The sequence below is a fragment of the Phaethon aethereus genome, assembly GCF_964289735.1.
Source record: "Phaethon aethereus genome assembly, chromosome: 9".
NCBI classification, from domain to species: Eukaryota; Metazoa; Chordata; class Aves; order Phaethontiformes; family Phaethontidae; genus Phaethon; species Phaethon aethereus.
Window position 1 is genome coordinate 14,741,686 of NC_138585.1, and position 26,127 is coordinate 14,767,812.

The 26,127-nt window shown below is 37.5% G+C and overlaps 2 protein-coding genes across 3 annotated transcripts in view; both read left to right on the forward strand.

The window, feature by feature from the left end:
* The window catches only part of ACAP2 (ArfGAP with coiled-coil, ankyrin repeat and PH domains 2), a gene marked incomplete at its 5' end in the record, with an annotated part of 65,548 nt that extends 44,346 nt beyond the window's left edge, over positions 1–21,202 (forward strand). Inside the window, 14 exons of one of the 2 annotated variants that reach the window (XM_082003656.1) lie at positions 1,757–1,777; positions 4,951–5,002; positions 6,365–6,465; positions 7,689–7,794; positions 8,245–8,453; positions 8,660–8,729; positions 10,089–10,183; positions 11,405–11,589; positions 12,413–12,505; positions 13,790–13,977; positions 14,307–14,416; positions 15,434–15,544; positions 15,788–15,849; positions 20,773–21,202. In XM_082003656.1, coding sequence (XP_081859782.1) covers positions 1,757–1,777; positions 4,951–5,002; positions 6,365–6,465; positions 7,689–7,794; positions 8,245–8,453; positions 8,660–8,729; positions 10,089–10,183; positions 11,405–11,589; positions 12,413–12,505; positions 13,790–13,977; positions 14,307–14,416; positions 15,434–15,544; positions 15,788–15,849; positions 20,773–20,876 — 1,507 coding nt within the window. In that variant the 3' untranslated portion in view covers positions 20,877–21,202. The remainder of the gene's footprint in view (positions 1–1,756; positions 1,778–4,950; positions 5,003–6,364; positions 6,466–7,688; positions 7,795–8,244; positions 8,454–8,659; positions 8,730–10,088; positions 10,184–11,404; positions 11,590–12,412; positions 12,506–13,789; positions 13,978–14,306; positions 14,417–15,433; positions 15,545–15,787; positions 15,850–20,772) is intronic. The other variant, XM_082003657.1, reaches the window with a different exon arrangement.
* A 4,312-nt stretch (positions 21,203–25,514) lies between these two features.
* XXYLT1 (xyloside xylosyltransferase 1) overlaps positions 25,515–26,127 on the forward strand; it is a gene marked incomplete at both ends in the record, with an annotated part of 35,409 nt that continues 34,796 nt past the window's right edge. Inside the window, one exon of the mRNA XM_082003456.1 lies at positions 25,515–25,955. Coding sequence (XP_081859582.1) covers positions 25,515–25,955 — 441 coding nt within the window. The remainder of the gene's footprint in view (positions 25,956–26,127) is intronic.

Sequence of the window (26,127 nt, forward strand, 5' to 3'; positions counted from 1 at the left end):
ATTAGTTTCTGAATGTAGCCCCATTTTTATGTTTTAATAAAAACAGAAGTATTTTCATCTTACTTTTATTTCTGAATACATTTGTAATTGCTTGCCGCCTTGTAGGCACTGAAGTGGTCATTGCTACTTTTTCCACTGCCTCTTTCCACTGATGGAATGCTTTACTTATTGTAGTATTGCCGTTTCAGCTGCAGGGAGATAATACTGATTAAAGTTTACCATATATTAGAAGTGAGAGTGGTTTTTTTTCCAGTAACTAGGTAGAGTACAGGAAAGGACTATGTCATTGCATTAAACTGCTTTGTGCATAAAAACGTACAGTGAAATGCCAAAGGAGGAGACATTTAGAGAATTATGTATTTTATATGAGGGAATTAAGAGCTGAAGTCAGAGACCCCAAGACAGACAAGATATTTGCAGTGTTCTTATCAGCTAGGTAGTTTGCTGCTTCGTTATATGTCCATCTTTGGGGAAGGTGGGTGGAAAACCAACCAGCTGAAACAAAGCCAGAATAATTTGCCTAGAAAGAAATCCTGGAATATTCTCATGTTCTGAACCAAGGGCGATGGCACTGGTCTTCCTTGCTAACTGCTGATTGTGGTGTAGTAATATGTATTTAAATGGTAGCTTCTCTTTTCCCTCTGGTATTGGCTGGTATTTTGATGGCTCTAGGCCTTTTTAAGTACTCCTTTAAGACTGAATTAAAGGCACCAAAAATCATTGCAATTACCACTATTAATATACTTGCCAGCATTAAAAACATAAGAGATAAGGAAATGGTACAGTGGATTTTGCCTAGGTTTGACACACATCAGTATGATTCTAGCTAACAAATTAGATAATTGTGATGCTTCTGTGTGCATGTCTTGGTCAGTAAATCCATGGACACCATAGTGCATTATCCTGGGAAAAATCTGATTGCCGGGGGGGAATCAAAACCATATAATGCAGCCCTTTGAAGGGGGGGCAAATCTGTTCTAATTAATAAAAACTTGTTTTGTTTCCAATCCAAGCTAATTTGCTAGGATGATATAGTTGCTTCCTGGGGCAGCTGGCAGCTTGGGTTTAATTGTCCTGAAGACTTTAGTTATTTGTGCTTTTGCATCAAGTTTCCTCGTCTTGGGATAGTTCTGCATGACACTGACTTGAGAAACAAGTAGTGTTTGAGCAGGTTACAAATTAAAGCACAAAAGCTATTTGCAATTCAGTGTCGCTGTGTTTAGAAAGAGCTGGAGATTTTGCAGTCTGTGTTTATTGTGACTAAATGGATAGTGTGTAATGTAAATGAATATTTCAGATAATGTACCTTAGTGGAATCAAAATGATATCTTTATACTGGAATGTCTTACAGTAACAAGTATGGAGAACTATTTTTTTAATGTATATCTAGCTGTAGATTATATATCTTCTTGTATGCAATTTTTCTTAAGGTATCAAGAACAGAAACCAGGTGCATTTATTCTTGTGGAGAAGTAGGTGGAAAACAGTTTTGGTTCCTAGAAATTCAAATGAAAAATAAGTCCATATCATGAAGATAGATATGCGTGAATAAATATGTGGAGGGAGTAAAGCATTTATCAAACACTACTATGTTCTGAATAGTTTTTAGGTTGGATGCATTAAATGTTTTCCTTTTTAATTCTGCTGTATTTTCAGATCATGCTAATTCTTTGCTTATTTTGCTCATTTTGCATTTTTCATTCCTTTTCCTCCTTTCCCTTATGTTTTAATCCTACCCCATTTTTTCACATGACAGGAAAAAGCCAGATCACATCAGGTACCAACCAGCTTCTTTTATACCTTCCCCATGTTTCTTTGGCACGCAAAAAGCTCTTAATTAACCCTGCATTTAATTTTGATTACTTGCAATGGATGTATAAATGACTCAGTCTAAGAAAATAACAGAAGGATTCTGCCTGGGATGCCAGTATACCTGCTGCTCAACACCTTTAAAGGAATTAGAAAGAAGGAGCTAGTTTTAGCTAAAAAAGAATTAAAGCAAAGTTTCTGCACTCAAACTGCTGAGCGTACAAGATCAGTGTTTTGACTTTTTCCAATTGAAGTTGGTGAGATTTTTTTCTTATCAACTGCAATGGAAGTAGAGATGTAACTTTTAAATGTTGTGCATTCTTAATTACTGTTTTACTTGTGTGCTGAGAGCAACTAGAAGAAAACTGTTTCCTTTGGAGAATCAATAAACATGATTTATTTTTTATGTAAAACTCAAATAATATATATTTCTTTTTGGTATTACTTTCATTTCTCAGTAATTGGAAATGTTTTTGAATGAAATTTGTATTGTTTCCTATTTAACATATACTCATTTGAACTGTGTAGGTATAAATGATGGGTAACATTCAGTTTCTAAACCCAAACAGCTATATTTAAGCACTACTGAGTGAGGCAGTGCAAATTACTTTGATTCTCCTTCACCATGCTTCTCTCCTGTTTTTGACAGAATGCCACATTTAATGAAACTTTTATAATGGTCAGTACTTGCTGCACACGTTGCCTAAAGTTTATGAACATTAATCCTTGAAACTGGATAGATGTAGTATACCCTATAACAGCACCTTCAGTACATGTATGTACCTCAGAAGTTCCTGGTTGTTACTGCTGTAGACCCCCAGCAGTCTGTTTCCTACAATAATGAGTAGAGTTTATTGATGATACTTGGTTAATATGAAATAACTCAAAGTTTTTGGCCTGAAAAAAACTGCTGTGGTGCTGACATGTTGGAGGGGAGCCTGCCACTCTTATTTTTTTCAAGCATACAATAAAATGTATTAACTTTATTTTCCATTGAGACCTACTTCAGAAGTGAGATCTACAGGTTATACTACATTCTAAATTGTTGGTTTGTTCAATAAAAGTTTCTTTAAAAAAAAAATCAAAAACCCCACACTTTTTGGCTGGACTGGAAAGTTCTCTTAAACAGATTTAACTTCTCCACTATGAAAAAAAGGGTCTGGAATACTTTTAAAACTTACAGACGAGGCTTTAAAGATGACACAAATTTGCTTTACAATGTGTGTGCTCACTTATGTCCAGTTGATCAGATTGGGCTTTATTTATTTTAGTAACTAGTTAAATATTTAGCTGTAGAGCAAATGAAGCATTTAATTAATGAAGTTAATTATACTACTTAAGGCCGTTATTAGGGATTTGCTCCATTGCATGTTATTCTTGGGGCAAGGCTGCTTTTTTTTTTTCCTTTTATCACTTAGGCACTGCTTTTCATGTTTTTCTATTTGGTGTTATGTTCAAAAAAAGCACATAAAAAAGCCTGTCCTTTTCTAGTCTGCTTTTTTTGTTGTTACCTATTTAAATATTAGCAATACCTTGCTGTATGCTCATATTTGAGGCTTAGTTACTGCATTTGTGGTGGTGTTTTTTTAAAATAGATGGTAAAGGTGATACCTTTTAAATAGCAGTGACCAAAACTACCGCTGTTACTAAATTTAAAAAGTAGTTAACTCTTTTGCAGTATTCTGTTCAATTATCTTAACCCAAAAAGGTGACTGTTGTTATGCTGGAAATCCAGTATTAAAAGATGATCCTGTGGTTGCTTTTTAAATTCAATAAATCTGCACAACATTTGAAAAGATTCATTGTTAAAAGGTAGAATCTCATCTGTCTACTAAGTACTAACTTTTCTAACAAATACTAAATTTTCTGATTTGAATCTAACTTTTTTATATCTTAATTTTTCTTAATAGTCTTTGTGTGCTTCTTTTCATGAATGGCTTATGGTTGTTCAATAAATATATGGAGCCCTCCTGCTACTAATTGTAGTAAACCTCAGCTTGAAATTCAACAGCCTGTGGAGAATAACAAGATACGTTGCAATACAGTATTTTGTACACTGTTACCATTCAAACTAATTGGTGGTGCAGAAGAAAGTGAGGTGTGGTATAAGTGTGGTATTTGAAATAATTGAGGAATTATGCTGAGATAGACACAGGCTCGCATTATAAGCCTGGGGGAAAAAAAAGTGTAAATTTCACTGCAGGACTGAATTATTTTTTTTTATATTCCCTTCATTTTTGTTAGTTCAAAACCAGTGATGATCGGTTAGCTTTTATTTTGTGCACCCTCCGAAGAGCTAGAAAGGGATGGTTATATTTGCTGTTTTTTCGATATTCAGTGGTCTGACAAAATATAGTTGTTGGAGATCTGAGGTGCTCATAATTTCTTCCAAAATAAGAATGATCTTTCCATTCTCTATTAATTGTATCCTGTCTGAACAGTGAGCTTGACAAGGAAGGATACAGTTCAGAGGAGTTTGTGTTATATTATCTTTTGGATTTTATAGGGTGCCTTCATTAAACCTTTTATTTGATATTTTCCTACAAAGCTGAGGCTTAAGTTAGGATCCTACTTAAAAGGTTTTTCTTGGTTTTGCTTTGTTTTTGTATGCAATCTTTTTATTTCACATCTAAAATTTTAAGAAATGCCAGCTATAGAGGGACATTAAACCTACATGGGATAGCAACACTGTAGTATTTTTAGTGCCATAGTAAGTTATTTCTTAGTTCCACTCAAAAATACTTCAGGAATGAGTAGTTTACATAACTTAAGTATTTTTGTTATTCAAACTATCTGAATATGTGTTACCAATTACTTAAAATTGTAGCTTGCTGATAAAATACAGAGGTAAATGTTCTTCGAAATGAAAGTGTTTTGTGTGATAGCTACACTAATGTTGCCATAACATGAATGTGTTTGTTTAGGACTCAAATTATTTGAACCTTGCTTTCTTTTCTGTTTTGTCTCTGCTTTCCCTTTTTTCATTATTTGTACGAAATACTTGCCAAAACTGACTGCAGCATTACTTTGCGAGCTCTTTTATGCAGTCTCTCTGTAGACTGTACGCTAGCACGTTTCAGTCAAATAAGCACTGTAAAATCAGTTATGTATTACTCTCTGGATGTCTCTCTATTTGAATAGGCGCTGGTTCTCAATACAAAATAACCAACTTGTGTACCAGAAGAAATTTAAGGTGGGTATCAAAAACTGGCTTGGGATAGTTTGGGGTGTGGATGATGGTTTTGCTGGTTGATAGGAACAGGAGAAACAGTGCTGACACTGGCGTGCTGTGTGGTCTTGAACAAGCTGCTGCAATTTCTAGATTAGTTTCTCCCTTTGTAAAATGAGGCTAACAGCTACGCTTTCAGATTTTGAGATTCCTGCAAAGTGACTTGTAAGCAGACTTCATCTGCTGGGGGTTTTGGTACCTTGTTGCAGAGAAAGTTAATGAAAGAACCTTAAAAGTTGTTGGTCCCAAAAGGCTTGTACACACTTGGCAGCAAAATATTCCATGCTGTTCTTTGAGCAGTTGTGTTTAACCCTTTCAGGGCTTGCTCTCTCCAGTTACTTACTGGGTTCACATACCCAATTAGCAGTTGGAGGTGGAGGGGGAAGACATGAAAGCATTTGTTATGAAACAGTCAGGGATGCTATGTACATGTATTTAATACTGAAAATGCAAGGTGGCTCAGCAGCCAGTATCTCTTTTTTTGCTGGTGGGAGAGTACAGTTGTGTTAGAGCAGCAAGTGCAGCTCTGGCTTCTACAGCTTGGGGCAGCCTTTTCAATCAGCACTGGGGCCTGTGCTCCTTTGTTTACTATTCTCGAATCTGCTTTTCAACCACATAGCTGTAACTGTTCTCGTGTTGGAAAAAACTAGAGAACTGTATGGAGAACTCAAAAAAGAGGGTAGAGCTTATGACAGTTCATTTCCCTTCAGCGTTTACAAACCAGGTTCAGAGGCTGTTCCTTTTTATCCGATGCTATCAAATCAAGGGTCTTCATTTTTGTGGTTGGAAAAGAAACAATCAGTTGAGTTTGTGTAAGGGCATTTGAGTTGGGCATTTTGTGTTTGTGAATTCCAATTACGTTTTTATGTTTGTTTTTTTTTTTTAAAGCACCTTTAAAATGCTGTTAGCTTAGAATAGAATTCTTATGAATTGAATCAAATTTTCAAGACCACTGCATCCAATGTCGGGGTTTTTTACTTGGCACTTGTAATACTGCTGATTTAGGTATAATCCTCTCAATTCGTGAGCTAACACTTAGAAAGTATCTTTGCACTCCTTCAAATACTGTTGTTTAGGGTGTTGATTATTTAGTAAATTAGATTGTAGGTGAAAAGGAATTCTCCAAAGTTTGTATTAAATTTTCATAAAATAAAATTTATCTAAATATTTCCTACTAAGTATCTCATGTTCAACCTATTTAAAATTTTATTTTTAAAGGGAAAAACAATGTGTAAACAAGTCACATAGAGGAAAGATAATAAAGTTGCTAATAATTATTTATAGTTTAATTCTATGTGACTTGTTTTGTTAATTTTTGTCTCTTAGGATAATCCCACAGTAGTTGTTGAAGACTTGCGGCTTTGCACGGTTAAACACTGTGAGGACATAGAAAGGCGTTTCTGTTTTGAGGTGGTTTCTCCAACAAAGTAAGTAGAAGTGGTGGAGCATGTTTATTTAAAAATAAAACAAATCATTACATTCAGTTGTCTTGAAATGCAAGATTAGCATTTCTCTTGGGATAGATCAGAACAGGAAAAGTATCTGAACAATTCTGTTTTCTGAAATTTTGGCTAAGAGTAAGTGATGCTGTGAGAAGTGTTCCTAGTATTTAGTTTACTTTTGGCATTAAAATAAACATGCATTCTTGTGCTTTATGCATAAATGGCTTGTGGTTGGGGAGCTGTTGTGGCTTGGCAGTAGCTGATACTAGCAGGCCGCTTAGTAGCGTAGAAAATAGATCTCAGTTTCTCCAAATTTCTGATTGGAGAATGAGAGAGAAACATATTAACAAGTTGTCACCTCAGTAGTGTTAAATTGCATTTCAGAATGCCCTAAATGAAACTACCAAATAAAATTTTTTCAGCTCTAGCAGTGCAGTGTATTGGTTATATTTGGAGAAGTGTGGCAGTCCTCCTGCAACCAGGGCGCAAGACATGGGTTTCTCATTAATGAAGTTGAGATGTGACCGTATTTAAATTTTTCATGTAAGGTCAACGCTGCTTTTAGGTTTGGATGGTATCTATACTTCCCACTCCTACTTACATTTCTCCCCCTTAATAGATTGCTGTCCTAATGTTTGCATCCTCAGTTGTGGTTCACTTCAACATGCGTTTTGCTCCTGCTTGCCTATATTTTTTCAGCCCATTAGTGTTGAAACAGTTTATACTTCATGACCTGTTTTCTTTTGGCTGTTGATGTGAAAAGTAGTTCATTCTTTGTCAGAGAGCTTTAAAATAATTTTCTCTTGATCTCAGTGAACAAACTGTGTTTTCAAGGACTGATACCTGTGTCTTGTGTAATTAGGCATGGAGGTAAATTGCATGTGAGGATATATAATTGAAAAATTTGGAATAAGGAAAAAAAGGGACTAGGAAGTTAAGCCATTCTCTGGGTCATTTGAAGAGTCCTATCTACATGTTTTAGTATTACTGGAAATAGTTTTGAAACAAGGAATTTGCAATTCATAAAGGGTCAGCTGCTTTGTTATCTCCAAATGAATGGGTTTATTAGATGATGCCTACTAAACAATATACTTATGGTGATAGCAAGAAAATTTCTCAAGAGTCTGTATTTTATTGAATGATGTATTGTTTGATGTTAGCTGCTTGGTCAGTCTCTCTGAATGTGAGTACACATGTATTTGCCACAGAAGCTGCATGCTTCAGGCTGACTCGGAAAAGCTGCGACAAGCATGGATTAAGGCTGTTCAGACCAGTATTGCTACAGCATACAGAGAGAAAGGGGATGAATCTGAGGTGAGTTTAAAAACCAAACAAACAACCACCCCCTTTTAGATCCTGAAAATTAAAAGTAGGGAAAACCTCTTTTTATGAGAGGGGAGGAAAAAAAGAATCCCTTGCTTGTCTTCCAGTGGAAATGCAATGAAATTTTGAAGGCTATGATTTATATCTAATCTCTCTTTCACTCCATTTTACTAATGTTACTTTGGCCTATATGTTTTGATGAGATTTTTCTTTAGTGTGATTAAAATTCATATGGTTATTGGATACCTCTATATTAAGTTCTATACTTCTTCTAAAAAGCTAAACGTTTTTTCAGTTCTATGGCTTTCCTTGGCCTTAAATGCAGAAGTTACTTTTCTAGGAATCTAGTGTACTGTCAGTATCTGTAGGACACTTTATTGTAAAGCAATACTCTTATTGCATTAATTTAGTGTGTGTGTGTCTTTTGTTTCTTTTTTTTAGAAACAGGAAAAGAAATCATCCCCTTCTACTGGAAGCCTAGAATCTGGCAGTGAGACAAAAGAGAAGTTGTTAAAGGGAGAAAGTGCTCTACAGCGAGTTCAGTGTATTCCTGGTAATGCCGCCTGCTGTGATTGTGGTTTGGCAGATCCTCGCTGGGCCAGTATCAACCTAGGAATCACGCTGTGCATTGAGTGCTCTGGGATACACAGGTTGGGGAACTCTTCAGAACTATATTTGAGTTGTGGATTGACTTAATTAGGAAGGGTGGTGTTTGCCTCTTAAAAGTATATTGAAGCAAGGTTAGAGACCCCTGTTTGTAAAGAGAATTAAGGTAACTGCTTTATTTGCATAAATTAATGTAAGGTAAGACACAGCATGCAGTTACAGATTAATATGTTTCTTTCATGCTGCTTAGGAGCTTGGGAGTCCACTTTTCAAAAGTAAGATCTTTAACGCTGGATTCATGGGAACCTGAACTTCTAAAGGTATGATAGTATTTTGAAACAACTTTCTATTTGGTACTTAGATTGTTATTCTAAAGCCACTGCATCAGGAAGTTCAAGGCAGGAAACACTTGCATTTGTACGCAGTGCATGTCTTAGTTTTTCTACTTAAAAGTGCTTATAGTTGTCTGGTTTGGTTTTTTTTTAATTCACGCCTTATAATACAGGCACTAGCAATAGTCATTCTTGTTGACAAACTCGTCAGTCAGATCAATGTATGACACTTCTGGGTTCCCAAATGCACTTGGAGTACTAAGTTTCCTCTGATACTTTCAATATATACTTTTCTATACATATAAAAATGGAAATCTGTTTACAGACCAATCATATATTGAAAAATTTTGGAAGTGCTGTATCAGCCTAAAGCATGATCATACTTGAAAATTCAGATGCCAACTCTGACAGTGAAATCTTAATTTTGTGCTCCTGCTGGCTTATAGCAGAACATTGACGCAAGTGCTCATGTGTGCTATGTGTGTGCCAAAATTCTAGCTTGAAACACAGTTATGAAAACTATGTGACATTGAAATACTGAAATAGGAACTCACGCATGGATACACGTGAGCAGCTAAGTAACTGATGCAAAGCATTTGTTTCTAGCTGTGTTGTTTTGATACTTAAGTATTGCTTCTGTATTCTGAACCGTCAAAAGACATTGTGAGTAGGGGAGTTTCTCCTGTGGTTTGACCTTAAATAATTTTAATATCAATGTGTTCATGCTGAGGAAACAAAAATTCCCCAAAACTACACCCTTTGTCCCATTCATGTGAACACCAGAGCTGAATATTCTACCTGGTATTAAAAGCAAGAAGTCTGTTCACTGACATCAGTAAGTTGGACTTTATGGGCTAAATCCTCCTTCAAGTAGTATCTGCAGGCTATTTTTTGTCTTTGATCTTTTTGTATAGACATAATAGATTATGGTTTAGCAAAATGTCTGGATAAGGTGGAATAGAATTGATTGAATTGTCTCTTGCCAATGGGGTAAGAATAGCTACTGGCAAAGCTGGTAGAAAAGAGTACCTTTGTTAACGAGGCCTGCACATGTCATTCTGATTGCACAAAAAAGATTCTTGGATGACATATGGCCATTTCTGCGGTCCTTTTTCAGAAGGGAGTGGTACTTTAAAAGAGTGGGGGTTTTTTTGCTATCTTACTCAGAATTTGGGCTCTCTATTCACTGATGGCTTCATTATCCTGATATAAACCCATGCTTATTTCTGTAAGTGTACTTTTACCAGTGAAAATACTAAGTTGTAAAAATAGGCTGAGTGAGGTTAAAAACATAGGTAGATAAAGCCTTTTTCACCTGTATTTGAATTTATTTATTTTGCTTCATAGCTTATGTGTGAATTGGGAAACGATGTTATAAATAGAATATATGAAGCGAAGTTGGAAAAAGTGGGAGTGAAGAAGCCACAACCTGGAAGCCAAAGGTAGTAATTTACTTGCAGTGCCTCTTCCTTTTCTTGTTGCTTCCTTCAGCTTCCAGCTTTAAAAGATGCTGCCACTTAATAGTGTAACAGTCCTTTGATTTACTCTTCGTTTCCCCTTACCACCAGTCTGTTTTGCTCTCCTCCTTTTCTCACTCTTTGTCTTTATTGGGTATTCCTTCTGTTGGTCCTTTTCGTCTTCTCTTGTTCACTTGTTCTTTTTCTGATCTCATTCCCTCCTTTTGGTGACAACTCTATAGCAACCTGCTTTGTCTTATCAACATGGGCATGTTGATGTTGTTTCCTGTCTACTTTGTACCATCTCAGCCAGCTGTACTTGGTCTATGAGTGCTCCTGGAAGGAGCCTGTGGCTGTGCCCTTTGTTTACAGTGACTTTGTTCTTGAGTTTGACTTTTGCTCCGTGATCCCCAGAATGTTCTTTTCTTTCTGCCTACATTGTACATGAGCTCTGCTGCTTTACAGCAACCTTCTAATGATTATACTGCTGTCTTCCATTTCTTTGATGCTAATTTCCATTTGAAGGTAGTTTCCTAATGTTTTGCTCTGCTGCATGAGATGTTTTTTAAAACTTTTTTTTTACCAGCTTTCCAGTTCTGTGCTGCTTGCTCTCAGGCACGTTTATAGAAAACAGCATTTTATAAAGTGTTGGCGATTTGGAGACAATGATAATAAAATAATGATGTAGGAGATTTGCTAGATATTCCTTCTAGTGGTAACTGCTTTTCAGCAGTTTGAGTAGTAATACTTTTATAGCCCCTTTCATCAGTTTGCCACAACTGGTATGTGTGTGACTATAACCTCAGTTTACAAGAAAAAGTATTTCAGTATGCATTATGGAACTGGTGGCTCTGCCTACCTGAGGCTTATTATTGTTATGGTGTGCTTGTGCAATCTTGATGTTCCTTTAACAAATGTTGCAATTTATATTTTACCTAAGAAACTAAATGTATGCTATATTAATTGGTTATTAACCATGTAAAACATATATAATGGATTAATACCAAGAAGTCGTAGTTGGACTAGATGATCATTGTAGGTCCCTTCCAAACTTTCACCTTTCTGAAAATGTGTCATAAACATGTCTTATGTGCAATGCCAAACTACAATTTTGGTTACTGGCTTTAGTATGAAATGGATGTTCTTTTAATACATGAAAGTATTAAAATATTAGCTTACTAACTCCAGGGATTTTGTATATAACAGGCAGGAGAAGGAGGCATACATCAGAGCAAAATATGTGGAAAGAAAGTTTGTCGAGAAGCAGCCTGCATCAGTATCTCTGCTTGAATCTGGAACAAAAGTTTTGCCTCAAAGTCAGGAAGAGAAAAGGCACAGTGGCCCTGAAAAATCCCTTTTGGCAAGGGAGCAAGGTGCGGCATCCCAAAAAGGTATTTACACACTTCTCTCTTTAGCTGTATTACACATGTTCTTTTTAAAGTAACATATTTTTGTATTAATTAACTTCCTGCCTCATGCAGAGAAATTGGAATCTGTCCTTTAATAGGTCATAGCCTAGTTCAGAAATACAGGGGAGAAAAGACTTGTTCAGAGATGTGCATCTTTAGGTGGGGAAGAATTTGGATTGGGGATGCTTATCATTCAGAAACATATTAACCACCTTCTTTCCTCCGTATTTTCATCCTTTTTAATTTTTCCAATAACGTTCTTTCCTGCCCTATCCTTTCCTTACTGCCTGCTTTGTGCTTTGCTAACTTGCATGTCCCAGCGGTTGCTGTAAGTAGCGACGAGGCGAGACGGGAGTCTCTGTTCTGTCCTGATGAACTAGATTCACTCTTCTCCTACTTTGATACCTCTTCAAAACTACGTAGTAGTAAGTACTACAGCTGTGGCGTGTTCAGTATTTGCACTAGTGATCCATTGCATGTTGTGGCCATCTCCCTGCTTTTGATCCATTGTCTCCAGGCTACTGCATTGCTTAGTGTTTTCATGAAATAATTTAAGCTTTTTTACTTATCCTGATCTCTTCCTTTCTAATACTCTTTGACATTTATTATTATAATAAATGTTATGGTTGCAATATATGACTTCGTATTTTTCTATGGATATGTTAAGAATATTGAATAATTACTAGTCATTAATAAAAAATATGTATTCAGGAGCAAGTCTAAGAGCTTGCTTTATTATCATGGTATCTGTGAAGAGTAGGTAACCTACGGTCTGCATAGTAATTACAGTTTCTCCCCAAAACAGTACAAAGCAGTGACAGTGGGATCCAGCAGAGTACTGATGACAGCAGAGAACACCTTGCCTCTACTATGTCAGCTAACAGTTTGTATGAACCAGGTGCGTTAGCCTTTGCACTTTAAGATGAAAATTTAATCACTTCTTGGTGGCATATTCTTATCAGAGATTAGTAGTTGGTGATACAATTCATGTCTCTTCTATCCTGGCGGGCTGAAATATTTTTAACAAAGGTAATTTCTTGAGTGACCTTTCTCTCTTCCAGGGTTGGTAGCAAAAATGACACTGAATAATTCTAAATAAGTTCAGAGAATTATGTTTTTTCCAGTCGGATGATACTGAGCCAGAACTTTGGTTTTTGGCAGAGCACGCAATGTTACATTTTGATACAGACAGGTTTCCGCAGAAATGCATAATCCTTTTATAAATAGTTAAATCCTTAGAGATGGAATTCCTGTTAAGTCACAGATAATAGGCTTTTATGTGTTGTTTGAGCATTCTTGCTTGATTTTTTTGTTTTCCACTCTACATGGAATTGACCATGTCTTTAAACAGTACCCCCTCTTTACTCAAAGTTTTATAAATTGATTGATGAAATTATGTGCTATCTAATATTAGCATCCAGGGCTGACAGATGTCTTGAGTATGGCTTGTCAAAATATCTGAAACATTTATTTATAAAGCAAATTTACTCTTCTACATCAAAACTTTCTTCTGAAGTAGATTTTAAATCCAGTAGTTCACGACTGTGTCTTGTAGGCAAGCAGCATGCAGGCTTGGATCTTTTCTTGTACTGCATCGTGTTTCTACAACGCAGTAATTCATGAAAGCTTGTATGTAACAATGTCTTTATCTCCCAGACTTCACTCTGTATTACTCTGAGAAGAAAAGAAAGATTATGTTTTAGTCCAAAAGATTATAGCCACAGTGAGTAATTGGTGAATGACAACGGTATCTTTTAACAAAAACTAGGCCAGAACAGAATTAGCCTTATATTCAGGTGTATCAAGCTGTTGCAGATAAAGATATATTTGTATGACTACATCTCTGCAGGAAAGTAGTTTTATTCATATCTTGCAGTGTAGGATAAAACACATTTCTAACCTAAAATAATTTCTTAGAAATTACATGGAATAGGTAGGTTGAAGGATACTCATATGTGCCAGAATATGGAGTAATTCTGGGCAGTAATCATTCTGTGAAGTGGGCATGCCTGAATGCTTGAACAAGCTAAAGGCATCTATGAGTTCTCCAGGCAACAATGCACCGCATTCTGCAAAACCTGAGCTACCTTATGCCAGAGAAATTATATTTTGGGGTCAGAATTCCAGAAGATACCTTATAAAACCAGGGATTACAGATAAGCATTTTTTTTTTTCTTTTCAGAAGGAGACAAGCGAGAGTCTTCTGTGTTCTGTGACTCCAAACAGCCTAGTCCAGGATTGCAGCTCTATCGAGCTGCCTTTGAGAAGAATCTTCCTGATATGGCAGAAGCATTGGCCCATGGAGCTGAAGTAAACTGGGTCAACATAGAAGAAAACAAAGCAACACCACTCATTCAGGCAGTGCGAGGGGTATGTCATAACCAGCACCGACTGATGCGGGAGGAGGGGAAGGGGAATAATAGGGATATTTCTGTATCACTGTTCCCTTTGAACTGCTTGCTTTGTTCATGAATTATAATTTGATTTTGAAGTTGTCTTTACAGTGATCTCTCAAAGTTGTTTCTTTCGCTGTTAATGCTTTGTCTGGAATTACATAACTTAGTAGCGTTCAAATTTGCTATGGAAGCAAATCCCTTTTGTTTCCTTTGCCACATGACTCAGTGGTAAGAAGGCAGAACGGATTTGGCTCTTATCCTAGAGATCTGGTGCTGAATTATTTCTTTGCTTTTATTCCATAGGGTTCGTTGGTTACTTGTGAATTCTTGCTGCAGAATGGGGCCAATGTGAACATCAGGGACATGAAAGGAAGAGGACCCCTGCACCATGCCACGGTTCTAGGACATACTGGGTAATTCACTGCTCCAGAATTTGTAAATGGCCATCCTTTACTGTTGTTGTTAATGTGAAGTTTCTTCACTTCCCCAAATATTCTGTCAATTTAATATATTTCAGGTGATCTAGGTATTTCTTAAACTTTGTGGTGAGAGAGGAAATAACATTTTGAATTAGCAGTCTTGTCTGCTAGCAAAACACACAACTATAAACACACTTTGGTCCATTTTGTAAAAACTTGTATTTAATAATGCTTTGAAATAGTATGAACTTCTGGTGAAGACTCATGAGATTTTTCTCGTTTTCTTAAGAAATACAATACAAATAAGAGAAATAGCGGTGTGTGAGGGCCAAGGCTTTCTCTGACTCATCCCACCTGTGTGTTGCACTGAGAGTGTACTTCATTTCAGATTGGATGGCATTACGTCTTGAGTTTTGGAATCATGGCTTTTAACTGAAACCCTGTACCAGCTCAGTTGAAATGAGGACATAATGGTCACGTTGATGGTGCAACTAAACTCTTTGCATGCATGAATTCTAAATAGAACACAACAACCTGGGAGACCTTAAGATGTAAGCTTAGTCAGGGCTTAGGCAGTATGCCCTGTTTGTAAAGATGAAGAATTACAATAGCAGAGAAGAATTAGATCAGTTTCTATTGGGTAAATTGGGCACCTGTGAACTGTATTCTTTCCTGCTCAGTGGTTCTCGTCTGTCACAGTGAAAGGGATGAGGTTTTTTGGTTCTACAACCGAAGATGATACAGGAAGGTAGAGTTTTGCTTCTGAAGAGTTCAACTCCTTGCAGCCATAGCGTGATTGGAGTTAGGCTACCTTTCTGATGTGAATTAAATAATTAAAGGTTTTGCTTGCTACTGTGTTAACATCTTAGCTGTTTTAGATGATCAGCACCGTTTTGATATGTTTGAGAGACTTTTGGCGATTTAAGCCAAATACATTGCATCCAGCTTGAATTTATTTGCTTTTTTCCTTTATTGTTGTGAAAATTATTCTTAAATGCTTTTTCTAAACAGGCAAGTGTGTTTATTCCTAAAACGAGGAGCAAACCAGCATGCCACTGATGAAGATGGGAAAGATCCATTGAGTATAGCAGTAGAAGCTGCAAATGCAGATATTGTAACATTGTAAGTTGTACGTTCTGTTTTTGACTAGGTAACTAGGCTTTCTTATTTTTTCAATTTAAAAATATAAGAAATGCTAAAATTCCTTTACATAAAAACAGGGAGAGCAAATTAAAATCAGAGAGAGGACACTATCTATAGATGACCTCATTGGCATGAGGTTCAGGAGTGCATTGTAGCTCTTGAATTGCTGCCTTTTTTAGTGCTTTAAAGATGACATTGTTCTTTTTGTTTCTTAAATCATAGGTTGCGTTTAGCAAGGATGAATGAAGAAATGCGTGAATCGGAAGGACTCTATGGACAGCCAGGTCAATACTCTACTAATAACCATACTGAAATGCAGTATAAAAAGTGTATTCAGGAATTTATCAGTTTACAATTAGATTCTTAGGACCTGAAGGAAATTTAAGATAGCTTCATAATGTTTTTTTTTATAAACAACCAACACATGTTAAAGCTTCATTGAAATTCACTGGTGTGATTTTGTCAGATTATTTAGGGGACCTAAAAGGAGAGTGTTTAAGTACATTATTATAGTAGTGTACGTTACTACAGGCATTACCAACCTCTTTTGCTGGTAGTTGTCCTCAGTTATCTCCTATTGATGTTCCATTGAAATTCACGTACTGTTAGGATTTAGCTGATGTTATTTAGTAGCAGCCTTCTGGCCCAGGTTGCTCAGATACAGTTGAGGAGTTCGTCTTATTACAGGATACCATTCTCTTTCCTGTGGAATGGTCACCTCTTTGTTTTTTTAAGAAAAAATGCTTGCACGCCAATGTAAAAATGTACATCAAATATTTCAAAATAACTCCAGACAGAAATAGGAAAGTATTTTTTCCTCAAATTTTATTTTAAAATATTTTTATTTGTTAAGATACAAGTAAAAACCAAAACAGTCATTCCTAAGTATGTATTTTTGTATGCACAGTATCTTACCGTTTGATTTAAAAAAAGAAATAAATTGTCATCCATTTGAGCCAAATGGTACAAGAAAGTAACAAATTATATTTAATGAATGTGTTCAATATATATAATGAATATGAAAATTTAATGAATAATATTATTCTCAGGCACTCAGTACCAATTTACACTATGTTCTGATGTGATATTTATGCAAGCCATTTCTTCTATTATGGTATGCTTCCATAGGAATGTAGTTTTAATCTCATGTAAATATCAATAACGAAGGCACACCTGATTGTCAAGGTAGACAGCTAAAAACACACCGCTATACCTGGCAGTAGTGAAAGGCAAACCTTACTTTTAAGGTTGAGTGCCAAGTACTCTTCGCTCACTCCTATAAAGCCCTTACGTATTTTCCACTGATTCGTAAGTCTTTTACCAGATTGGGGCTGGAATATGCTCAAAGGGCGATACTGAGTCTTATGTCCCAGATGAACTCTATTAAATAAACACGATTTATTGAGTTTCTCCTTAAAAATAAATTTGAAAAACATCTACTCTTAAATCTTCTAGGAAATTAAAATTAAAACAATAAAAGTACTATAGACACTCATTCAAATGCTTTCTTTGGCAGAGCAGCAGATAATTTAAAAGTATATACTTGATTATGAGCTTAAATGAGGAAGAATTCCCCACTCAGAAAATGCAGCAGGCTACATACATCAAAAAAGTGTATTGCCTATTTGGCCATTTTGAATGTAAAGCTGTTTTCTGATACAATGCATACTACTTCACTGACAGGCTGAAGGTAGCAAATACTGAAGTATTTTTGACTGTCCTCGTTTTTAAGAGGTAAAAATAATAACTATCAGTTTCAAATAGTAAAATGCCTTTGTTTTAAGGGAGGTAGGTGTTCTGTCTCAAAAGCTCTGTGCTAAATCATAAGTGAATATTTTAGATCATTTAATTGACCTGTCACAAATCCAAAATTACTACAAACCAGAAAACATGTTTCTATAGTTTGTACAAAAAGCCTCAGTTGGTTACTGAACATTAGAAATGTTTAGTAAAACGTTTAGTGCAAATATAGGCACTACTTACATGAAAATATGAATGTGTTTAAACTGGAGATGGGGGAGACTATTTTCCCATGACATCTTGTTTAAAATATTCTTTTAGACAGATTCTTCAGTTAGGTAGATGAAATAAAAAGCTGGCCAAGTCTTTCATTGAAAATATCTTGACCTTTTTATCAGTTTGTATTACAGTAGAATCTAGAGACTGCAGGTGATACAATCTGATCAAGATATTTTACGGATCGTATCTGGTCCTTGTAAACAGGCGAGATTGACAATGGAAAGTAGAGCTGTCACAAGGGATAGAGCTTGCCCAAAATCAGGAGGAGGGTATCGTCAGAGTAATTTTTGAAATTCGGGCCGCAAGCTGTAGCACAGTGTCCCGGCCAGGAGATGTTGCTGTATCTTTGGATAGACTTGCCACAGTCTCTTTTAAAAGTTGAAGTAAATATTTGAGTGTTTTGTATATTAATATCTGCTAGCCTGATGGAAGGGTCATGTAAATGTGTAAGTGTAAGCACAAAACCTGTCTCTCCTGTTGCAAGGTACGGTACCTTTACATGGTTGTAGAGGGGGCAGGTCTTTTTCACTGCGTATACATGTTAAATTAGCTGTGCTGCCCTTGTTTTAGAACTCCTCTTTTCCAAAATTATGATTCTAGAAGAAAATAAGGATTTTCAACACAATTGTATGTTTGGGAGCCATGTGAGGGTAAATATCAATGTATGAGTTTTGCTTAATTCTCTGCTTCAGTAATGTGGTTGATAAACAATTACAAATGTAGCTAATGGCATCAACATTTCTAATTTAAACATACCTGGCTGGTTTGAGCTACTGAGAGAATGTATATATTGCTTTGCAAGGTACAGAAGGTCTTCCAAAATATTCCTAGAATGGAAACAGCCTGAAACTAGCTCGTTCCACAGAAAGTTCATTTCTGATGGTAGAAGCCATATGCACCATTGTACTGTTTCTCATATAATACTTGAGTGCTCATCTTCTGGTGCTACCGTGTGTCTGCTAACTATTTGATATTAGTATTGCTATTTTTTTCTTCCTATCTTTTCTTGGATGTATGATGTGTGCCTTTTGAGTTACTCTGGTGTTAAATGGTAAAGCAGTGTTATAGTATTTTTGTACATAAAATCTGCACTTTAGGGAAAACATTGCTTGGAAAGGGAATTTCCAGAATTCAATTTTAAAGTAGGATTTTAAAATAATTACAAGGTTTACAGTATTAAGTATTTTAATGCAGCATACAAACTAAAGGGGCACTTTATTTTAGTCTATTTTTGTATGTAATATTTTTGTTACGTAACAAAGCCAAAAACAGAGCCACAATGTACCTTGCAAAAATAACTTTTGTTTTTTTCTTTCAAGTTAATTTGAAAGAACCAAATGTGGCAACTTGAACTACAGTACTAGTTCACCAGGGGAACCCACTTCCACTTTAAAAGCATAATTGCTTTTATCATACAAGCTCTATTCTGATTTGTGCTCTTCATAGCTGTTCTTTTGGTGAATGTTACAACTGCCTTCATTCTGTCCTTCTCTCCCAGCGCAGGCAGTTATCAGAAACTGTTACAGTAAAATGTGTCCTGTGCCTGCTTCATCTCTAGAACATACTTGAAACTAAATCTGAAAAACAAAAGGGAATTTCACTGAAACTGACTTTTCCTAGTAGAGCAGTATTGAATGTATTTATCTTTTAAAGTCTGGGAATAATTGTTGTTACATTGTTATGTAAACCCACATGCCATGCATGTTAAATATTTCTGGGAGGTCGGGTATAATTTCTGAAAGTGTTTTCAAATGAATGGAGTCTCATCTCAAAGAATAATAGTTCTAATATTGGAAATGTGCATTAAAAGATGGAAAAACTTCAGTGTTAACTTTTCACTGTAGCATAAACTTGTAAACACAAAAAAATCCTTTTTAAAACTGCCCTTGGAAAAAAGCAGTGGAATAATACTTCTGCAATCATATTGGGGAAAAAAAAAAATCTTCATGTTCAACATAGATGATGAGAGAAATTTTGGGTTGATTTCTCTGTCATGCTATTAATCAAGCTGTCAGCAAGGAACAGTAGTGCTGGGATGATAAAATCCTAGAATAGTTTGGGTTGGAAAGGACCTTCAAAGGCCATCTAGTCCAACCCCCCCTGCAATGAGCAGGGACATCTTCAACTAGATCAGGTTCCTCAGAGCCCCATCCCACCTGACCTTGAATGTTTCCAGGGATGAGATCTTGTGTGGTCATCTGTGTTGGGAAGACAGTAAAATTTGGATGGCTGCATAGTTTCTGACCAGATGAAATGTTTTATGCATTTAATTCCCTTTGAAGGCAATAGGGTATGGTTAATGTTTTAAAATGAAACCTGAACTCAAGGCCCAAAATGCTACAGCAGATGAAATGTCTATTTTAAAGTGGCAGAAGAATGACTTGGCAATTACTCAAGAAGTAATCATTCCTGAATGTGGTTTCCTGTGTAGACAGGGAGGGAGAAGGAGACAGTCCTGGTGGAAATTGCTGCCATCCCTCGTTTTGGAATGTGTACTAGTAGTTGAGTTGTGTTTAAGCACAAAGGGTGAAGATTAAAAAAAACAAATGAAAGATGTTTAAGGAAAGTATCATCACACATAGATAAAATGAAAAGATACAAAGAATGTTCAGTAATGCATGTAAAAATTTTATTTGCTGAAGTAATAGACCAAAAGGATTTATGAACAATAATTTGTCTACTTAGGATTGCTTTTTTTTTTTAATACTATTGCTTGCTGATTCTTAATTTCATGGAGAGTTCTGTCTGGCTGTAGGACTTATGACCTCTGTTTCCAAGTAAATCTTTATTTATGCCACAATTCTACTTGTCTGAAGAGAATCTTGGTTACCACTTCCTTGCAAAAACAAGGGTTTTATTCTTTAATAGCTAATAAACATTTTTTCTTTTTACATTGCTTTAAAATGCTTTCATTTTTTCCTTTCTAACTCTGAACTTTCCTCTGTGGCTGCCTGTGAGGTACTATTTCAAGGTATAGTTTGGCTTTGTTTAATTTGCTTCTACAGAACGTGCATGCAAGTAAACAGTCCCAAAAAGTTCACATCAGCATCATTTCATCTATAAGCAATCTTTATACATGAATAAGTGTTATAGAGTAATTGGTAGCACAGTAGGGCATTTGTGCAATGGTGGGTGACATTAACTATCACAAATGTTTAAAACCATTTTCCTTTTCTTTTTTTACCTAGGAGATGAAATTTATCAGGACATTTTTCGTGACTTTTCTCAAATGGCATCAAATAATCCAGAGAAGCTAAACCGTTTCCAGCAGTCTGATTCCCAGAAGTCTTAAGTGTCAAGAAGGCAAAGAACCTGATCCTTATAGTGCAAGTCTTTTTTTACTTTAACAGAATGAATTATATGCATTTTGTTAGATAGTTTGGATAAAATGACCACTCTAATGTAGCTTTAGATTGTGGTAGCTGGGGAAATGTATGAGTTTTATGTTCTACAGTATGTATACCTCAGCAGCTGAAGAAAATGTTTTGGAAAAGGAATACCTGCTAGCTCAGTATAAAAATAGCACCTGTTAGCAAGTACGAAGTTTGTCTGCAGTTCGTACATAAAGTTATCTGTGTAGCTGTGTACGTTGCAGATTCCGGATGGCAGGACGGTCAGAGCAGCTTTGCTATTTAGTATTCCCTACTGTTCATCTGTCTGCCTATTGCCATAAAGACTGTGCTGCTGACAAGAAGGTCTGTGTTGCATTTTCTGGAACTTTTTGGAAGGTAAATTGGGTAGTGACTTACTGGTTTGTCCGTCTATTTGTGGGTCTATAACTTAACAGATTCTCTTGTTCCTACGCTGACTCTGGTTAGAGGTAGGCTGTTAATAACAAGACATGGTAACTACTGCTCTTTTGTAAGCTTTTTCACAGTGGAAGCTTTAACACCAGGCTGGCCTTTATCCTAGTGACTGCAGGTCAGTCACAATAGGTGTATATCCTGGAGGACCAAACTTCTAAGAGCAGTCTATTTTCCTTTTTTTCCCTCTTAAATTAAACATTCTGTGCAGCAAGTATGCTTTTAAATGAGCATGTGGAATCTTTCATGAAAAATAAACTTAATCCTTCTGGATGTGATGTGGGGTTTGTTTGTAGTATTTTGACACCAAAACTTGAAATTTGAGACATGAAAGTAGATATTGAGCCAATGGAGTTTGTGTAGAACAGTCGTACAAAGGCTGTTTGCTACCTTTTTCTTTCTGCTGTTCTCACTATTAGCCCTAAACTGAACATATAAAATCTCACTTGTAGTGCAATCACCCTAAATTTTGAGCAATCAATCCTTTATATCAGGAAGCAGTATCCTTTAAATAATCTGTAAAGACGTGTATGTATACATGTTGTCTAAACTAAGGTGTGCACAAGAAAACCTAGGAATTTCACCACGTTTCTGCAAAATAGCAAATGAGCATAGTCTCCAGCTGTATTCTGAGAGGAGCAACATAGCGTGCTTTAGCCGATGGTGAGCTCCACTCTGCTGATGTGCATGTAGAAATGGTGTCTGTAGATACATGCTTATGTGTCAGGTTATTTAATAACTAGATAGTAATCACCTGAAGCCCCAAACCAGCTGATGCAATTCTATATGCTCTATTTGTCTGCCCTATGGTCAGATTAAGGAAAGTTTTTAGCTAACATGGTATCAATGTGAGTTTTTAAACAATCCTAATAGCCGTGGCTTTATGCTAACCTGCTGTTTAAATGTATTTAGGAAATTAATTGGCTTTTCTCCAAGATGGCTAAGGTGAGCAAAATTGGGTAAAAAATTTCTGTAAACTATGGTAAAACTAAGCTTTCTGGCATGATAAATTTTAATGAGGTATTTCAAATATTTATCATTTTGCATCAAATATGTAATAGTGCATCAAATGTGGATGATTATTGCTGCAAAGCTAATAACATTTTAGAAGTGTCTGGTAGATTGTTTTTCCAAGCAGAAGAATCTTACAGAAGAGTACTTGCTTCGTGTGTGGTCTAATTATGCTAGGAAAAGCAGATTCTGCCCATTTAAAGAGTGCATTTAGTCTGAATAATAAGAAACTTAAGAATATCACCTGTAAGCAGTAATTTCTAGTAAGTTGGTTTTTAAATAGCTATCTATGAAATGATAATATACTTCCTAATCTGCAGTATTTAACAGCAGTGAATGTTTTAGTAGATCTTAGAGAAAGTAAAAATTCCCAGTGTACACATGGGACAATGTAAGATATGGCTATGTATAGTATACACTTTAGACATAGGTTTTTCTAAAGATTTCTCTTTTGCAGCCTACATGACAGGCAGTATATAGTGTGATTGGCTGTAATGTAAAGCTACCTAAAGTCTTATGGCATAATTGCTATCTCAGTCCACGCTGCTGGAAAAATGTCTGAGACTTACTTCAAATCTCCACTGGTATTTTCCTTCCTAGCTGCAAAAATCTGTGACAAATTTTGCATGATGACTTCCTGTAGACAAAAAAAATTTTTTCCCAGTAGCTCCATTTTTGCTGCAGTCCCAACTCTCATCTGTCTGGGCAGCAGTGTCAGCCTATTTATGTTAAGGGACATGCCTGATCCACAGCTTTTGTTACCCCCTTCAGGAGCTCTGGAGTTTTAATGCTTTAGGGACTAGGTATGTCACTTCTAATCCTGCAGCCTTGTTCCCCAATCCTTTTAGGTACGCTAGGATGTCCAGTGTAAACTGCATTTAATTGAAGCTTTTTTTCAGGTCACGTGCAATACATGTGTTCATTTTTGCCGATAAGCAACGTATTAATATGCCATTAAGGGACATGAAATGTATTGAGGGCTTAGTCCTACCAGACACTAGCAGGCTCGGTGCTCCAGGACCTCTAACTCGCAAGATTCATCCCTCAGTAATACAAAGTATGAAAGTAGGATTATCTCAAGTACTCTGAAAATAGGGATTTCCATATCGAGTTCTGCACCAAGTGCTAATCTTCTGCTCAGTAATATTAGGAAACTTCCACTTTTATTACAGTATGAATCTGAGTATAACAAGGCTCCATTGTGGGTTAACATCTTTTACTCTGTACCAGATAATGGAAAGCTTCAATTCCTGTTGATGTTTCTCCATAGGTATGAAATACAACAGGTCTTAATCAGTGGGGTACAAAGCAGTAGATTCCTAACACAGTTTAAAATAATCTTTCACATGGATTTCTAGTGATTTACTAGATAGCCCACTGAAAGATTTTTATAATATTTTTCCTAGCCAGAGCTAGATCATGTGTTCCAAAAGTCTCTTGGAAAGGCAAATGTCAAGGAGCTCAACATACATTCTAATGCATCTGGATTTCAGAGGTGTAATTTACTTACGTTGCGTGTTGATTAAAATGGTATATGTGGTGTCTCCTTACCGGTCTGTATTGTTTTGATTGTTTATAAGTTTTCATATTTATATGCACTGTAGTGACATTAACATAAACTTAAATTTTTGAATTAACATACTGAATCATGCCACTGAATTATTAGACATGCTAGAATTTGTTCCTGCAAATTTGGGTGAAGGCAGTAGATGGTAGAAGTCTGTCTTTGCTTTCACAAGCTGCATGTATTGCAATCTGAATGTGTGTGTCAGTAGCTCGTTAGAACATTGTAGACTTCAGCCTCCTTGCCAATTAGGATCTAATCCAAGAACTCCCTGAAATCAGTGGCAGTCTTTCCACTGACTTCAGAAGCTTTGGATTGTATCCTTCATGGCATCTAATGTTAGTGTGTTAAAGGATCCTGTATTAATACTGTATTTTTCACTCTGGGGGGGTTTATATTTTTACCTGTTTATATACAGAGCTGAAATAGTTTTAGAAAATGCAACCAGACCTTCCAGCTGCTGTCAGCAAATCCCCATATAAGAGGAAGTTTCTCTTGTGTCGCAGTATGACATCAGTACACACATGTTGTCCAAATTACTAGAGTTCGGGATAGAGGAAAAACTTTGTAGCACTAAAGAAGAAAGGTGAGAACTAGAGTAAGCATAGGGTTTGGCTGTAATGTTTCCAGGACTTTGGTGCTTCTCTGCAGCCATCTATTTTAGAATCTGCATTTTGATCATGAAAATCTCAAATGACACAGTGAATATAAACAGGACCATTTGATAGAATTAGAAATAATGTCTACTTACCAAGGACAGTGTAATATTTTTACACTGTCAAACGATGATTTAATACACAAACTATTTTTGAGAGTCAGTTTTGCAACCTAGCCTTTCTGCCCATTCACAGATGAACACTTTTTTCCTGAGTGGGAGTTTATGCCACTTGTTTGTGCAGCCTGAAAGCCAAAAAGGCTCGCTGTCTTGCTTGCACAAAAGCACATTTTTAAAACAGCGACACCTCCAGAAAGGCAATACCGGGGAAAAGGATGACTGTACCACTTTGGTATATCGCCTTTCATGCGCTTGCTTTATCTCTCTGCATACAGTATTTTCTTGTTTCTCTTCCCATGGAAGGAGATGATAAAGGAGGAAAAAAATTCCACTTGCTCTTCTGTCAGTATCTCACATTTTCCATGTTTTGATAGAAATGGTTTAGACATCATAATTTCCTCAAGCAGAGGTGTGGGGTTTTTTCTGTGAACTGTTTTTTTTTCTTTATCCATGTGTCCCTCTGTACTTGGTCTTTTTTAAGCATTCCAGCAGTAAAAAAAGCTCTTCTCCTGTGAGCTCTTCCCTCCCTTAAGGTCTAACTGTAAAGAATGTATAATTAGCCCCGTTCGCGTTTATCAAGCCTGTACACTCTGTATCTATACCTGGAATGCCGTTCTCTGTAGTCTGTCATTGTAAATGAGAAACGCGTTACTACCGCGGTGGCTGCGCGTGCAGCACGGCCTGTACATACTGTACCCCATTAAACCTTTGTACGCTGCCCGCGGCCTCTCCCTGGGGCGGGCGCGGGGCGGGCGGCGCGGCGGCCCCGCCCCCGGCATGGCGGCGGCGATGGGCCGCGCGGGCCGGGCGCGCGGCTGGGGCTGGGCGCGCTCGCAGCCCTGCGCCCTGGCGCTGGCCGCCGCCCTGGCCGTCTGCGCCTTCTACTACCTGGGCGGCGGCGGCGAGACCTTCTCCAGCGCCACCCGCCGCCTCCGCGCCACGCCGCCGGCTCCGGCCCACCGCCACCCCCAGCGCGGCGGCGGGGACGCGGCGGCGCGGGGGGGGCGCGACCTGCACCTCCTGATGATGTTCACCAAGGCGGAGCGGAGCCCGGCGCTGCGCGCCAAGGGGCAGGCGGCGCTGCGCTCCCTGCTGCGGCACGGCCGGCTGGGCGTCGGGGACGCGCTGCACCTCCACCTCGTCACCGAGGGCGCCAGTCGGGACATCGGCCTCGGCCTGCTGCGGGACCTGCTGCGCGGCGCCGCCTTCCGCCACCAGGTGCGGCCGCGGGGCGCGAGGGGGAGCGGGCGCCCGCGCGGCGGTGGGCGTGGGCGCGGGGCGGAGCTCGGCCGCCCTGGCCGTTGCGCGGGGGCGCTTCAGCTGGCGGGGGCGTGGCTGCCGGAGCGTCCTCGGGGCTCTGGCCTACTGCCCGGCCGGCCGGCCGGCCTGC